The sequence below is a fragment of the Argopecten irradians genome, chromosome 2, assembly GCF_041381155.1.
Source record: "Argopecten irradians isolate NY chromosome 2, Ai_NY, whole genome shotgun sequence".
NCBI classification, from domain to species: Eukaryota; Metazoa; Mollusca; class Bivalvia; order Pectinida; family Pectinidae; genus Argopecten; species Argopecten irradians.
Window position 1 is genome coordinate 18,146,674 of NC_091135.1, and position 16,442 is coordinate 18,163,115.

At 35.0% G+C, this 16,442-nt stretch overlaps 1 protein-coding gene across 1 annotated transcript in view; it reads left to right on the forward strand.

Moving 5' to 3' along the window:
• The window catches only part of LOC138316479 (zonadhesin-like), a 51,883-nt gene that overhangs the window by 21,168 nt on the left and 14,273 nt on the right, over positions 1 to 16,442 (forward strand). Inside the window, exons 29-49 of the mRNA XM_069258173.1 lie at positions 3,245 to 3,604; positions 3,928 to 4,032; positions 4,547 to 4,651; positions 4,995 to 5,227; positions 5,506 to 5,611; positions 6,338 to 6,442; positions 6,742 to 6,846; positions 7,103 to 7,207; positions 7,642 to 7,746; positions 7,903 to 8,004; positions 8,198 to 8,302; positions 10,140 to 10,241; positions 10,455 to 10,513; positions 10,719 to 10,820; positions 11,414 to 11,515; positions 11,818 to 11,959; positions 12,304 to 12,405; positions 13,373 to 13,474; positions 15,194 to 15,295; positions 15,936 to 16,037; positions 16,316 to 16,417. Coding sequence (XP_069114274.1) covers positions 3,245 to 3,604; positions 3,928 to 4,032; positions 4,547 to 4,651; positions 4,995 to 5,227; positions 5,506 to 5,611; positions 6,338 to 6,442; positions 6,742 to 6,846; positions 7,103 to 7,207; positions 7,642 to 7,746; positions 7,903 to 8,004; positions 8,198 to 8,302; positions 10,140 to 10,241; positions 10,455 to 10,513; positions 10,719 to 10,820; positions 11,414 to 11,515; positions 11,818 to 11,959; positions 12,304 to 12,405; positions 13,373 to 13,474; positions 15,194 to 15,295; positions 15,936 to 16,037; positions 16,316 to 16,417 — 2,553 coding nt within the window. The remainder of the gene's footprint in view (positions 1 to 3,244; positions 3,605 to 3,927; positions 4,033 to 4,546; positions 4,652 to 4,994; positions 5,228 to 5,505; positions 5,612 to 6,337; positions 6,443 to 6,741; positions 6,847 to 7,102; positions 7,208 to 7,641; positions 7,747 to 7,902; positions 8,005 to 8,197; positions 8,303 to 10,139; positions 10,242 to 10,454; positions 10,514 to 10,718; positions 10,821 to 11,413; positions 11,516 to 11,817; positions 11,960 to 12,303; positions 12,406 to 13,372; positions 13,475 to 15,193; positions 15,296 to 15,935; positions 16,038 to 16,315; positions 16,418 to 16,442) is intronic.

Sequence of the window (16,442 nt, forward strand, 5' to 3'; positions counted from 1 at the left end):
TTTAAATTTAGAACGATTGATTATGTTGTCAGTCAGTCAAGATGATGAACAGTCATACTCAATGGTCCTACAATAATTTAGACGACAACAACGTCTTACATCATATATCAATAGATATCGAATAATACTGCCGATACTGATATTAATATATATGACAAGTAGAATGCCCAACTACTTACTCGATATTGCCGATTTTAACTTGAACAGCGAGGCGGCTTCATCATTCATCATAGTTGGCGCTTGTTGTACGGCATTTCTTTGTGCGGTCGAAACGCTACAAACAAATTTGCATTTAAGTATTTATACCATAAAATGGTACATTTACCGATCGAATCGGTCAGACTCGCTTTCAAGGAAGCCGATGCACTGGCATATCTTGTCTTCTCTGGAAATTTACTGGGAACCTGTGAAATACCACCAATTACCAAGACTGTCTGGTGGTCGTTCTTTATAATATTTACAAACACCAAAAATGCCGCTTTGTTCAGAATTACCTAAACTTTTCATATGTAGAACCTCAGTTTGTCAACTTATATAAATATATTGTCTATAACGATATGCCGGAACCCATTTTTTGAAGTTTTCAATCTAAACAGCACATGCTATCTCTTTCATTGACCCTTTCTTTTTACATTTTAAGATATGGGTGATGCCACATTTGTGCTGCTAACTTCCATAAAAATGAATTTGTTAAAATCAGCAGTCAATTTCCTTAACGACGCTGTGAAAATATAATTTACATTCGAATTAACACGAAAATATAACATTTTGAAATAAGAAAAAATATGCATTTTGTAAATTATAACTTAAAAGTGGTCCTGTAGCTTGGGCTAGAAATTTTACATATTCAGATGTACTCCCTGCTTCTTTCGAAACATTTTCTAAAACATGCTTTGAAAAAGCTTTATTTTGGTAAATAGGTTACCTGTGTCTTTGCTACCCGCGAAGAAAGGTTCAGTTCTCCAAGTTACATCTAACCAATGTGACGACAGTAGCACGAATCATTGATTGTTGAATTCAGATCATTGAATGTATCATGCATATAGAAATGCTGTTGATATGACAAATATTTCTAAACCAATCCAACATTAATATAAGGTCAATAAACTGCCGACATGTATTCTTATTTTACCACACTTCTACCTTTGGGCGGCTTTAAGCAAAATCAAATCATATACCGTTTTGTATTTTGTCTACTAAGCAAAACGGTTTCAGTGTGTATCGGTTAATTCAGTTGCAGATTGTATTATTCATCTCAAGCGTGTTAGCACGACATGGATTACTCCATCTGGCCCACTTCAAGGCAAATTAAGCCGATTGGATATGTTCGGGATATTGTTAGGTCATTTGTAAATTTTCCTGCAGCAAAGTTAGAATTTAGTAAACTAATCGTTTTATTTAGTCGATGGACGTCATACCTAAACAGCTGACGACGCCAAATTCTTGTACAATCCTATGCCACATGTCGCTAGCCGTGTTCCACGATTGGTCAGAGCGTTTTGTGATTCTTGTATAAAAGGAAATACTCTCCATCTAACAATCGAGTTAGCTCCAAAGTTTACCAGACATGGCCATCCTTCAAATATCACAAGGCCTCGGCCTTTTGGTGTGCTTGTTGATCGCCACATCATGTAAGTACTATCACTACCTCATTACCTGTACATTTTAGGTGAATTTCATTTCGGATATGTTCAGGTCAGTTCTGCAGATATCTTTGCTTTTGTACTTAATTTGTAAATCATTCATATAGATCAAGTTCTCTCATATTTGATAAAAAAAGTTTTGAAAAAATGACTGCATACATGGTGTTGTTTATATTGCCAAAATCTTTAACGATTTTAATGAATTGTTTTCAAAAATACTGATTTGGTGTAGGATTCTGCAGATAAAAATACCCATATCCTACAGTATATTACAGTATATGTATTATATCTAATTTTCTTGATATCGACAAACAGCATCATTAAGTAGATCAAATTTTATTATCAGAATTGACTTGGCATAAACTCATCGACTTAATCGAATTACATCAGTGACCTTAATTGTCCTGAATGCTTCAAATTTTACCAGTTAAATGTATTTAATGTCACCCTATGCCGTTTATAATTCAAATACAAATGTAGTTTAGCCTTGATCTTAATTTAGGTTTTTGCGCGCGCTATAAGCCTTGCTATCGAGTATTTCCCTTAATAGTATTGCACAAAATAAGTAGATGTTTCAATTACAACAATATTAAGTAGATACAGAGGTTTTATCACGAATTTAGTTCATTGATGATACTTCACAAGAGGTTCTCTTTCATTGGGTTTAGTTCGACTTTTGCTTCAGTAATATTTCGCGTTCTATAGATGTTTCACACAATGCCATAATTTTCTCTTTGTGCTTTATCAGCTTGTTATTCACGTTCAATATGCTTATTTGAAAATGATTCTGTAGTACATGTCTCTAAATCCGTAATTATTGTGTCGTCGATGGAGATAGTTTTACCATATTCGCAGCTCATCAATCGAACTTAAAACTGAAAGTTCACAAAGTATCATAAATATGGTCCAAAACGTACATATTGTTTACATAGTATTAGTCGACCAAACGTCATACATACAATTTTCACCATACATTCTTATCTGTGGAAGACAGAAATATTTCAATACGATGTTTTAGCATACATGGAATGTGTGATATAACAGACATACCATTTTAGGACACCTGGCCATAGGTCATGGTCACCTCTTGCGATAGTCTTTTGTTCGTCGTCGTCCGCGGTGAATTAACATTTCCTTGTGAACGCGATAACTTGAATAAATATAAACCTAGTTTAATGAATCTTTATTTGTGGACTAACACTGGAAGGATATCGGACGTTTGCGAAAATCAGCTTGATTCGACTAATAATTAGTTTTGGACTTTGTGAACGAGATACTTGAGTAAATATCAACGGAGCTCAATAAATTTTTGTTTGTAGAGTGACTTTGGAAAAATCTCGAACGAGGAACGAGATTGAAAATCAGCGTGATTCAACGTGAACTTACGGAGTTATTGCCCTTTGCACTAATAATTATTATAGGACCTTGTGAACACGATAACTTGTGCAAAATACAAAACGAGCTTGATGAAACTTTGTATGTGGACTATCATTGGAAAGATCTCGGACGAGTTTGAAAATCAGCTTGATTCGACTCTAATTTAATTGCACAGTTATTGTCATTATTATATTTATAATGGGCCTCTTGTTGCTTTTATACAGACGGATCAAATGATTACGGTGGCGGCGGAGGTTCATTTGGCGGAGGCAGTCATGGTGGAGACCACGTTCAACCTGTTGGTGGTCATGTTGATACTTCATATGACCACGTTCAACAACCTTCATATGGCCACGTTCAACAACCTTCATATGTCCACGTTGAACAACCTACATATGGCCACGTTGGACAGCCCTATGGTGGAGTCCATGTTGATGCTCATTATGGCGGTGGCGCTGTCGATCACGGACACGTTGGCGGTTCCGGAGGAGACAAAACCCATTGCTGTGAAAATGCTGACCTCATCAACGGACGATGTGTCTGTAAAGAAAATTATAAAGGAAAAAGCACACATCCATGCGTCAGTAAGTTTTGTTTTCTCGAATAATGCTGTTCGGCATTATTTAATTTGGGGTAAATAAAGAATATATACCTAATGAATTCAACTGTATGATACCTTACCTGAAGGAGTGGATTGTACAGTCGGGATAGTTTCTTCACAGAGTATTGATGCGTCTTGCCATTTTTTTATAAAATGCCGAATTGCCTGTATCCTTACGAAAAAATATTTTGTTCTCAATGTGTAGAGATGTAAATGATAAGGAAGTATTAAGCAGAACTGTAGTCCTAAGCGTAACATTACATTATATCTTACATTGAGCAGTAATATAGTTCGTTCTTCAATCAGAGCCATGCTGGGATAAGTGCGGAAGTAACGCACTCTGTAACGTGGAGACATTTGAATGCTACTGTAAGAACGGCTTCATCGGTGACCCGTACAAAGGATGCGAAGGTAAGTGAAAGTCTTTAATCATTTTGTTACAAATTAAAACGTATTATAAATATAAGACACACTTTGTGATAATGTTTGCCATTCGACAGTTACTTTTATATCGGAAAAGACAACTGTCCCGTACATCTTTGTATAACGTCTTCTTAACTTTATTATCGCACCTCGGACAGAAATGTCTCCAAATGATTGGCGGAGAGTCGTCACGTGGTGACCCCTTATCACTTTATGGGTTCCTTTTACAGTAGATATTTGAAAATTCTGGAAAGAAATAAATAAATAAATATGTAGCATAGGTCATTTTTGTGGCGATTGTTTGTTATCATCCGCCAGCATGATTTAAGTTTGATTTCAGATTCGTGTCCAAACAAATAGGAAACAAAGAATTAATGAATCAAATAAATGGTCCTCGATGGTCGGCTACCCCCTCGCCCCCTATAAATCTTACATACCCTCTGTGCATTTGTAGGGGGTCAGTAACTGATTATATAACTAATAATATAATGTCAATCTTCAGTGCCCTGTGGTGGTAAATGTGGCTCGGGCGCTTACTGTGACACCACCGCCAATGAATGTCGCTGTAATGAGGGTCTGATAGGAGATGCTAAAGACAGATGTTATGGTCAGTATATCCTATTATCTAAAATGAGTCTTTATGTTTTATAGTTTGATGTTAGCATTCCTTTAAACAGCAGACTCGTCTTATTTTCGTTTATAATTGTTCTTTCCATGTAAAGGATATACATTATTAGCGGTTCTTTACGTTGTTGTTTTTCGAAATATGGTCACGAACGGAACTGATTGAACAATTTATCAAAGTTAATCCAATATTCCACTTCAATAATGGAAAATGTGAGAGTTAAAATACGTCAGTTACAAACAGAAACTACATATGAAAAATACTCTGATAGGTCGTTAATTCATACTTCACTTTGCTTAATGCAATAATAATTGATTTATTACAGAACCAAGTGTGGTCGCTTTCGCTCAAAGTACCGATTCAGTAAAAGAAAGCAGCGGGTCGATAAAAATCAAATTGGTCAGGACACAAGGAAAATTCGGATCCGTCACTGTTTCCTACACCATTAATGCGGGCTCAGCCAACAGTCCAGATGATTACGTAAACACCCCAGGCACTGTGACCTTCCCTAATGGAGATACTGTGGAATACATCACCATCCAAATCGTCAACGATGAGGTATTACTCCATGTCTTCTAGAGTAAAAACATACAAGATATATTATTTTATTTAGCAATTAACATCATGCCGTTTATTACTGTCCAATCAGTAGTCTCTAATGTGGTTTTGCTGTGTACAGTAATAACTTGCAGCACAAGATATGTTTTAAGATCCACTCATATATCATATTTCTCATATTATGGAATTACAATGTAATTGCATAAAAGTGATTTCAATGAAAGGTACTGAATCATAAATTACATGACATGGAAACCATAACATTTAAAATATTTCAGAGAGCTGAACCTGACGAGACCTTTTCTGTCACATTGTCCAATCCGAGTACCGGATCGTCTGTTGGCTCCCCTAGCACTATCACTGTGACCATCATTAATGATGACAGTAAGTGTTCAGACATGTATCGTATATACGGATTGACCTTTCTCTTTTACGCCAATATAAAAAAATGAAGTTTGAGTACATTTGTAGCTCTTGTACGTTTAACAATGGTCAGTTGGAAGTTTACCCTAAAATGTCCTCATTCGTTTCTATCTGGAAACTATAAATTCTGATATATGTGAATCATAACGACACGTGGGGTTCATTAATGCACTCCTCAGAAGCATTCAGAAGAGATTAGATAATTGCGATAGTTAGAACACAACTTAGGAGCGAAAAGTAATTATTTCAAATATAGTTTTGTCAATTTCATGCATATTATAACAGGAGTGGAAATTATGCTAATTACTAACCAAAATATACTTTAGGAAGATATTCTACAACAATGTGAGTGGACATTAAACCAACTACTAATCTGTTAATGGAGACAGTACACTCAGAATTGTGTGTTATATTTCTACCACATAGAAAACTAATTCTATATATATATCGTTTCATCAGCCAATTAGATGGAACGTTAAGCACGTCATTGTCTTTCAACCTTAATGGCCTGGTATTGTTATATTTTAGGCCAATGAAATTGCTCGTTACATGCAACATTTGATTATAATGATTGAATATGTTTCCATCTACACACAAAAATGATACAAAATACGGTAGAGTTGTCAATAATTGTTCATGTATTGTATCTGTTATTGATATTAATTTTGACTTAATATTGACCTTTAGAACCATGTGGAGGAAAATGTAAAGACAATGCTTACTGTAGAGAATCGGACAACCAGTGTGTATGTAACGCTGGATATATCGGAGATCCAACAAAGGGCTGCAAAAGTAAGTCAGGTTTTGTATTAGGAATTCGTCATTAATCGATTTCTGTTTTACAATGTCTTATTAAAAGCGATTACATGTGTCTGAATATAATTTTCTTGTAGGACCTTGTGACGATAAATGTAAGCAGAACTCGTATTGCAGTCCTACTGACAACAAATGTTACTGCAAAAAGGGATTCATCGGCAATCCTTACAAGGAGGGATGTGATGGTACGTTGTAATTATCTACGCGATGAGTCTTGTTTTTATACATACTGATTTCGGCCACCTTATGAATACTATTTTGTCAATATTTTGTAGTTCCATGTGGAGGAAAATGTGTGGCAAACGCCTATTGTAGAGAAAGGGGCAATAAGTGTTATTGTAAAGACGGATATGTCGGAGACGGATACATAAAATGTGCTCGTAAGTATATGTCAATAATGTAGATAAACGACATGTTATTTTTCATTTTCTTACCAAAAAGAATATCATATTATTACGAAAGAATATTTAGCTCCAAAGAAAAATATCACCATGTTTGCTTTTTCAAAAAACACCGATTTCAGATTTTTATCATATTTAATAAGCTAATTGTCGTTTTAGATAAAATATATTGGTACATTTGATTTAATACTGCCACAGTTCATGTCGTTATTATATGGTATGAATATATTTTCAGTACCTTGCAACAACCTATGTAGAGCAAACGCCTTCTGTAACAAGAAAGATGACAAGTGCTACTGTAACAAAGGATACGTTGGAAACCCATTAGTCGGCTGTGAACGTAAGTTTGGTTAAAAATATTCCATTTACGAAAGATTCAAGCATTTATGATCGTAAATCTCATAGTCACCATTAAATTTGTGATAGGTATTAATCTGTAAATCAAAGGTACGCTATCTACTAAATAAAAACCATCTTAGCGAAGACAAATATTTCGTCTTTGAAAACATATTGATAGTATCATCGAAGTGATGATGAAGTTCATGTAGATTATTAATTGTAAGCCTGTATTTTTTGGCTTTATTGAATAAGCAACCAGTATAAAGTTGATTGGAATTTAGTTTTATAATCATTTTAAACAGGATCGTTTCAAGACTAACACGAAAACATGATCAACATCTAAAATTGTGTTTTCATGTTAAAGCAGAAAAACTATTATATTACTTAACCTATATTCTGTGTAACGTAACAATTAATGAGCTTTGATTACAATAGGTCCTTGTGGAGGACCATGCGGTAACGGTGCTTATTGTGATTCTGACACAAACCAGTGTACATGCAAGAAGGGATTGGTTGGTGATCCGAAGGTCAGATGTGCCAGTAAGTACGCAAACATGTTCATTAAAAGATACGTGTTGTAGTAACCATTAATGTTAAATTTATAACTACAATTTCACCGTGAACATTATTCAGACTGGCTTTTCTTTATTGTGACATCATGAAATTTAATTATACTAAATGTTGTTTATTTTACAGAGCCATGTGATAATAAATGTAAGAAAAACGCTTTCTGCAATAACAACAACGAATGCGAGTGTAATGAAGGATATGTCGGAAATCCACTGAAAGGATGTGAACGTAAGTCATAAATTTACAACTTAAATGTATATCCCATTTCAAAATATTTAAATGCCTTGCTTTTTCGATGTTATATTATACAATTAATATGTATAAAAATTGTGGAAATTTTATAATGACCATGTAAGAGAAACTTTTGTGGTTGAAGAGTACATGCCGATTGAATAAAATGGTACGTGATTTATATATTTAGTTCCGTGTGGAGGAAAATGTAAAGACAATGCCTACTGTGACACCAACACCAACACCTGCAAGTGCAAACAGGGATACATTGGCGAACCATTGAAAAACTGTTACCGTAAGTTGGCTGTGAATATATCAATTTTACAAAAGACCTTTTATAAACAACTGATTGACTAAAAATTATTGATAATTTTCCATTTGCCAATTAAATTCTTATTATCAAGCATATGTTCTGTCGGTATTTTGCAGTTCCAAGTGTGTTCGAGTTTGTACGACCAACCTACAGCGTTTCAGAAAGTGACGGTTCAGTTACTATTGAAATTAAAAGATCCCAGGGAACAGATGGAACCTACCAAGTGTTCTATGAGGCAAAAGATGGATCAGCTTCCTCTCCAGGAGACTATAGTAACGGCCAAGGAAGTGTCACATTTAAAACTGGCGAGCAAATCGAAAAATTCAACATCAAAATCGTTAACGATAGGGTAAGTTCCATTATGTTTGTTCATAAGTGAAAACTCAAGTCAGACCTATACATGATACTTATCGCAATAAGGAAGCTATAACTTTTTGTATGTTGTTACCCATTTCATTCACGTAAAAGTTTCTATCCTCTCTTTGACACTATAACGTATCAAGTGGATTCTGTTCTTATGTCGAGACAAACTAGAGGTTAGCTAGAGTAGTATTTAAGCGTGTAGCAAACAAGGGAAAAGAAAGCTCTATTGCAAAAGGAAGGTAACAGGATTGGACTGCGTTGATCATCGGTGACCAGTAGCTCAGCGATAAAGCATTCGTCCAGAGTCCCAGGTTCGAATCCCGGTTTTGCCATTATATATTCTCCTGTTACAACATCGTAGCAAACAAGGACAGTTCTTCCTATGGTTGTCATTGTAAGTAATAAGATACCACACGAAGGTATCTGTGTAATGAGATAGACGGTGGTCTCCACTATTATACATTTGTCCTGAAACAAGGACACATGGATACCACATCAGGTTCACGGAACTTCATGGTTAATTGACCGTGATAGGACTGGTAAGTTTGATGGGTGGCCTGGTTACGTTTAACGTCATATTAACAGACTGTGTCATTTAAAGATGCTCCATCGCCGACAGAGTATAAATGATATTATCATTTGAACAATAATTGGTGTTAAATCATTTATATATATATATGTCTGATTAACACAAAAATAATATAAAATACTTTATTTTGTCTTTGTTGCATGCGCAATCAGTACGTCATTCCATATAGGATATAGTGCTGCGGAATTTGTTCGGGATGCAATTGAATATTTTTTCATATTTTAACTTGAAGTAAAATTAAAAGCTCAAATTTTTCAATGGTGGTAATGGTGTAAAGTAAGTAACTACTGTAACTGAAGAAAAATACTAAATCGACAGGGGCGAGCGCTCAACTCAAGACCAAAAGTGAGGCGGTGTCAATGAAAATTTAGGAAGAGGGAAGCCAGAAAAGGAAAGAGAAAATACAATATTCCAAATTTAATTGCCTTTTAGTGAAGCAGAAGGCATGTTTCTTACGCTCTACATGCAGAAAGACAGTAACTCAATTATAACCTTTTTTTTCGTTATATAGGACCATGAGAATACAGAGTCCTTCTTCGTGGATTTAACGTCAGTCAGCTCAGGAGGTCGACGTGGATCATTACTCAGAGTGACCGTCACCATTAACGACAATGATGGTAAAATATGTTTAGTATCATTTTGCAAAACATTTCAGTCTTAATCGAAAATCTAGAATAGACAATTTAATTTGACATCTTAACTCATTGGCAACATACTTTTAAGTTACCAAGCAAGCATTTGCATGTACATGTGCTTCTTCAGGAAAGTGAACATCATGCATATGTAATTTTTCTTTATTTTAGTTATATGATCGGAGTCATATTGACTATGTTCCGTTATATCAATATTCCTTTTTAAATTTAACAGAGCCATGTGGTGGACCTTGTGGAGAGAACGCCCATTGTAATATGGTTACACAAAATTGTGAATGTGATACAGGTTTCCTCAGTATCCGCGGAAAATGCACTCGTACGTAATATGACCGATCAGGAAAAAATATAATCGAAAATAATGCTATCAAATCTTATTGTTTGTCGCCACAAGATCTTTATAGACTCAATTTAAAAACTAACTATGAAGAAAATTGACGATATAAATTAAACAGAAAGAATGTTAATATCTATCACATATCTTTGTGAAATACCCGTCTTGACAACAATCTTCTTATTGCTTTTCTTGCAGCACCTTGTGGAGGACCATGTGGACCAAATGAGCGATGTGATGCTCAATCAAACAAATGCGTATGTCTTTCTGGATACATTATATTCAGGGGCGAATGTACACGTAAGTGAAAAAGGAATATCAATATATTTGTGTGTAATTCCATATTGTAGAGAAGGTATTCCATTATGCTCAATGGTCTGAATATAATAGACCAATATTTATTCTCTATCGAAATTTAATTTGTATTTATAGTTTTATATCGAAGTATATGTTATATAATAGGTCCTTGTGGAGGACCCTGCGGACCCAATGAACGCTGTGATTCTAAATCTAACAAGTGTGTTTGCGAATCAGGATACATTGTATTTAATGGCGCATGTGTCTGTAAGTAATTTCCTTCAATTACAAACTTTTAAAGTTAAGCATTTTCATTTTTAATTACATTGTACATGCATATTTTGCTGATGTTTTCAATTACTTTAATAGTTTAAGCTATATCGGTTCATGTTCATAAGCTGGATGTAATTTGTATTTACCTTGATTGTATCATTATGAATCAGTCATGGTTCATTATCAATTTGAATTTTATTACTTGTTTGCTTCAATATATATATATATATTAAATATGGAGCCCTGCAGGTAAGGCATTAATATTGTTATTACATTATAGTAAAAAACGACTAAATTTAGGATCTTCTCTTTTCTTTCATCTTAACTTACTTTTTTCTTCCTATCGTCTCCCTTGACATCACCTCACTTTTGGCCTTTGGTTGAGTTCCACTATACAAGATGACACAACACGAATATACCACAGTCTTCCAAAATGTACACCTCGCACACATTCACGCAACACACCGCATACATGGGAGGCCGTCCTTACATGACCCTGGCTGTTAATAGGACGTTAATTAATCAAACAAACAAACAAGTTTCAAATATGGTGTATTTATAAAACAATAAAACATTCCTTTACACAGTGCCCTGTGGAGGTCATTGTCCACCAAATTCTGAATGTAATACGAGAACAAACCAATGTGAATGCAACAAAGGATACATTAGATTTGGCGGAGCTTGTGTTGGTGAGCGTTTCTACTTTCATAACCACAATCTTAATGTGCCACAAATTTCACTTAATTCTTAGCATTATCGATGACCGATGGTTTGTCTACGATTTTGTAATTGTAACTTCATAATATTTTTGTTGTAAAAATAACAATCATTTTGAAAATATTTTCACTCACCGGGGATGCAATTCTATTCATTGTCAAGTTTCTTTCCATCATATTAACCATCAAAGGCATGTGTGATATCAGCCATTTGTCATAAACAAGTAATTCAGGTATGTTTAAACCTGATGAACTTAACCAACGTTATTTTGCAGTTCCACATGATCATTCAGACATACATCTATTCCATTGTAGTGCCATGCGGAGGAGCGTGCGGAAACAATGCCTATTGTGATGAAAGCATTAACAAGTGTGTTTGTAAAAAGGGATACGTAGTCTACGGAGGAGGATGTGTTTGTGAGTTTTATCAACCCTTTCGTCAAACATACTCAAAGTTAAATAAAATTCAATAATTAGCAAAAGTTTCAGCTACCATTTCATAAAGAGTACTGCGACGTTATTTCGTTAACATTTTTGAAAGAAATGGTGTATTTCACCCAGGCTATGGCCATCAGGTTTACATCAGTGGTTATCACATCCATATTTTACTTCAAAGATTAGCACAATGGTACAGCTACGTTCTTTTACCTCAGAAATAGGCGTAATTTATCTCTTTTATTTATTTAGTTTAGTTAAAGTGGCGTTTGAGTAGATTATTTTGATTGGTGATTTAAATTGATACCACTTGCTACTATTTACAGTGCCATGCGGAGGACCATGCGGAAACAATGCCTATTGTGATAGTAACATTAACAAGTGCGTATGTAAACCTGGATACTATGTCTTCAAGGGATCGTGTGTCCGTGAGTATTACACACTCTATTCATACACCATAGTTTAAGAAACATTTATTTCAAAACATTATTTAGAACAGGACACTGTGCGTAACCAACATTCTTTCGCGGGCGACTTTAGCAATCAAATTAGGTGAGTTCGAGAAAGTTTATCTCCGCAAACTTATTTCTTCTGTAATTGTGGTACAATTAAATTAAAAGATATCTTGATGCGATTTTAAATCCGCGAAACTTGATTTATACAAAAGCATTTTGAAATTGAAATTGCGAAATTTATTAGCCGTGTGAAAGAGAGGTGGTATACCATAGTATAATCAGGACGGATCATATCGGCTTAATTTCGTAATATTATCGTAATATCTTAGAAAGGTCCGATTGAGTTTATGATTCTACACAATACACATATGAAACCATCTATCGCGCTATCAATATGCTTTCACTGAAACAGGTTTAATAATGTCCTCATGAACAGTTGCATGGTAACATTATGTTTGGATTCGTCCTGTGTTTAAGTTAGAAATAATACATAATGTATATCGATTTTTCCAAATATTTCCGCAACTTGTAAAAATGCGTCCAGTCCATGCGATGATGTCCATTATGCATGCAATGCACCAATGTGTATTGCTTAATAATATCTTTGTCTAATATATCAGTTCCATGCGGGGGGACCATGTGGACCCAACTCGAACTGTGACAAGAGCATCAACAAATGTGTATGTGACACAGGATACTATTTTTACAATAGAGCATGCGTCGGTAAGTATATTATACACTTACCCTTCTATATTGCCAGTAAGCATAAGTATTTAAAACATTTCTCATCTAATAAAAGTTTATTTTGTCGACTTACATGTAATTACCTATGTTGCGAATTCGAAAGAAACAAGTGAAAATACGACTCTTTTATGTAAAAGAAGATATACAATGCGATTTAATTATAGTCGTTAACTCATAATAACATATTATTCCATAGTACCATGCGGTGGACCATGTGGACAAAATGCCGAATGCGACAAATCTAGAAACCAGTGTGTCTGTAACACGGGATTTGTTCTGTTCCAAGGGACATGTACTGGTATGTATGGTTTTGTTTTCCATAAAATTAAAAATATTGAATCAATTTGGTTTATACACAAATTTAATTAGTGTATGGTTTGTCTTCACCTTCCTAACAATTCGAAACAATCTTTTATGCTAATGACAAGACAACATATATTTAACATGAAATGATATTATTATTTTTGCCCAGAACCAAGCACGGTACAATTCGTCGTTTCAACCTACTCTGTCAGTGAAAGTGCTGGAAGCGTCACTCTTCAAGTCTCAAGAACCGGGGGAACTAGCACCTCAGTGACAGTAAACTGGTCAACCAATCCAGTAACTGCTTCTCCCGGCACTGACTTTACACCAACATCTGGATCATTTGTGTTCTCAAATGGCATGTCCCAGACCACATTCAGTGTTCAGATTCAAAATGATCAGGTAACATTAATCAAATCATAATATCTATTTCACTGCAAATAATGTCCTTCTCAAATGATTCGGGATTTGTTTTTGTTTTTAACATTATTGGTCCCCTACCGATGAACCTGTAGGGGACTAAAGTCTTTGTCTCCGTCTATTCTACTGTCTGTCCGGATTTGGTTTCCAGAATATACCTTGAGAACGAATTGATAGATTTTAATCATACTTCAGACAATAGTAGCATATGAGAAAATACAGCTTGGGAATGAATTTGGGGTAAAAAAAAGTCAACTACAAAGGTCACTGTTACTACAAATAAGAGTTTCATAAATTTTAGTTTCCGGACGATAACTTGAGCAAACATCAGAATATCAAAAAATTTCATACAATGATAGCATAACTAAGCAATAATAATAACTTTCCATAGATAAGAAAATGTAATTGACGGCAGAGGACATGTACTTCTTGCAACACGTAATGTAAGCTTGTATTTAATCATTGCATTCGTGACATCCACCTGGATATTGGGAATAATCACATTTGTTAAATAATCGGAATTACGGGCCTCTATCACTCCACTGACTTACCATACTTATTATGCTCAGTCGACAGAGCCGTAGTTTTTCACACCGTTAACTTGGGATCTGTTTATTTCCAGGACACTCGATAGGAATGTGTATTCTCCCTGTTCTTCTATATAGTTACTTCACGGCAATTGCTTTCTAATAAAACTAAGTCTTACCTTTTAGTACTTAACCCGAAAATAAAGACAGCATTATATATTCAAAGATGAAAATATATATCGTAGATGATTAATAAGCGACGTGGCTCCTCAACAAATGTTCTATACAGACAGACAGGGTTACGAAGTTTCCTTCAATCGATCCGATGTATATTCATTTTTGCGAATGCAAATAGTTCATTATTGACACATTTCAGCAATCATAACTCTTAAGTTTCATATTGAACTTGATTGGTGGGTTTTGTACATTTCAATACAACTTTACTCTTATGATGGATTGTTCAATACTCAATACTGATGGACGAATAATCAAATTTGCATTTAAACATTTAGACATTTGAGCCAAGTGAGCGATTCTCTGTAACCTTGAGCATACAGTCATCCATCGTCACCATTGGAAACCCAAGCACTGCTATGGTTACTATTACGAATGACGACGGTACGTATACATAAATCACACAGATACTCTTAAAAGAAGAACATATTCCATCTTTATGACAGCAATTAATCATAAGCAACACTAAAATTTGTTTTTTATTATTGTTTTTTACTATTGTATAATCCAAATATTCTTGATTCCCTGAACAGCACCATGCGGTGGACCATGTGGACCTAATGCCCGCTGTGACATGAACTCACAGAAATGTGTCTGTCTCTCTGGATACTATGTGTTCCACGGAGTCTGCACACGTATGTAGTCAATTAATCTTAGAATTATCCACGGTTAATGGTAAAACTTCTCTGTATAGAGAGAACATAAGGGTTAATTAGATAAAGCAAGATGATATTTAGGTATTTTGTGGTGAAGTAGAGGTGCCATTGACATGTAATCTACTGCTTCACACTATACATTTATATTAAAGAGTAAAATTGTGCATTAAATTCGTCTTATGAAATTGAGGTCCTCAATGCTAGATATTCCTTTATGTAAACAATACTGAAATGTCAATGTTTTCTTAAAACAGTACAAAGAAAAACTACTTTTGAAATATGTTGTACGGAAGAATCAAATCACCTGATGGGTACTTCACATCTTTGCCTGACTTTGAGGTTGTTGATACACAGTTGTTGACTGGGGATGAGGGCAACAAATCATACGTTGCCCGAAAACCCAGTCGATAACTGTTTTGCTATACCCATTGACTCAAAACAATGCATTGACGTCACGATTTGTATGTGTGACGTCACTCCGGTCCAACAGCACATTTTGATAGTCGAGTTTAACAGTTCTTTGGACCGCTCGACTGAATAGTTCATTTATTGGTGTTTGTGTCAATAGAGTTTATATAGAAACTAATTTATAAGGGTATAACAACATCCAATGTTTTAGTGCCATGCGGAGGATCGTGTCCAGCAAACTCTTATTGTGACCAAAATATCAACAAATGTGTCTGTAAAAGCGGCTACTACTTCTACAGTGGAGGTTGTGTGTGTAAGTAAACACACTATATATCATTGCATCATTGTAATTTAAATTTTGAAGATTTTGTCGACTTTTTGTTGTTGAATTTACAACACTGCGTATTAAAGACTAGTTGTTCCGTTTCAAATATGATCACCGCAATTGCTATGCTGGCCGTGCGGCTTACATTAAGATAAGAATTAGTGTGGAATTTTCCTTCAAAAGATTGATGTGTAAATATTTTTTGTTTACTCTTTGTTCATTGCTACGTTATTGTTAAACGCGAATCCTGGTTGACCATGTTTCAGTGCCATGCGGAGGAAATTGTCCCGCTAACTCCTACTGTAACAAGGGAACTAACCAATGTGTATGTGACACGGGATATTTCCGTTATAACGACGCATGTGTCTGTAAGTTTATTCATTGGCCAAACAT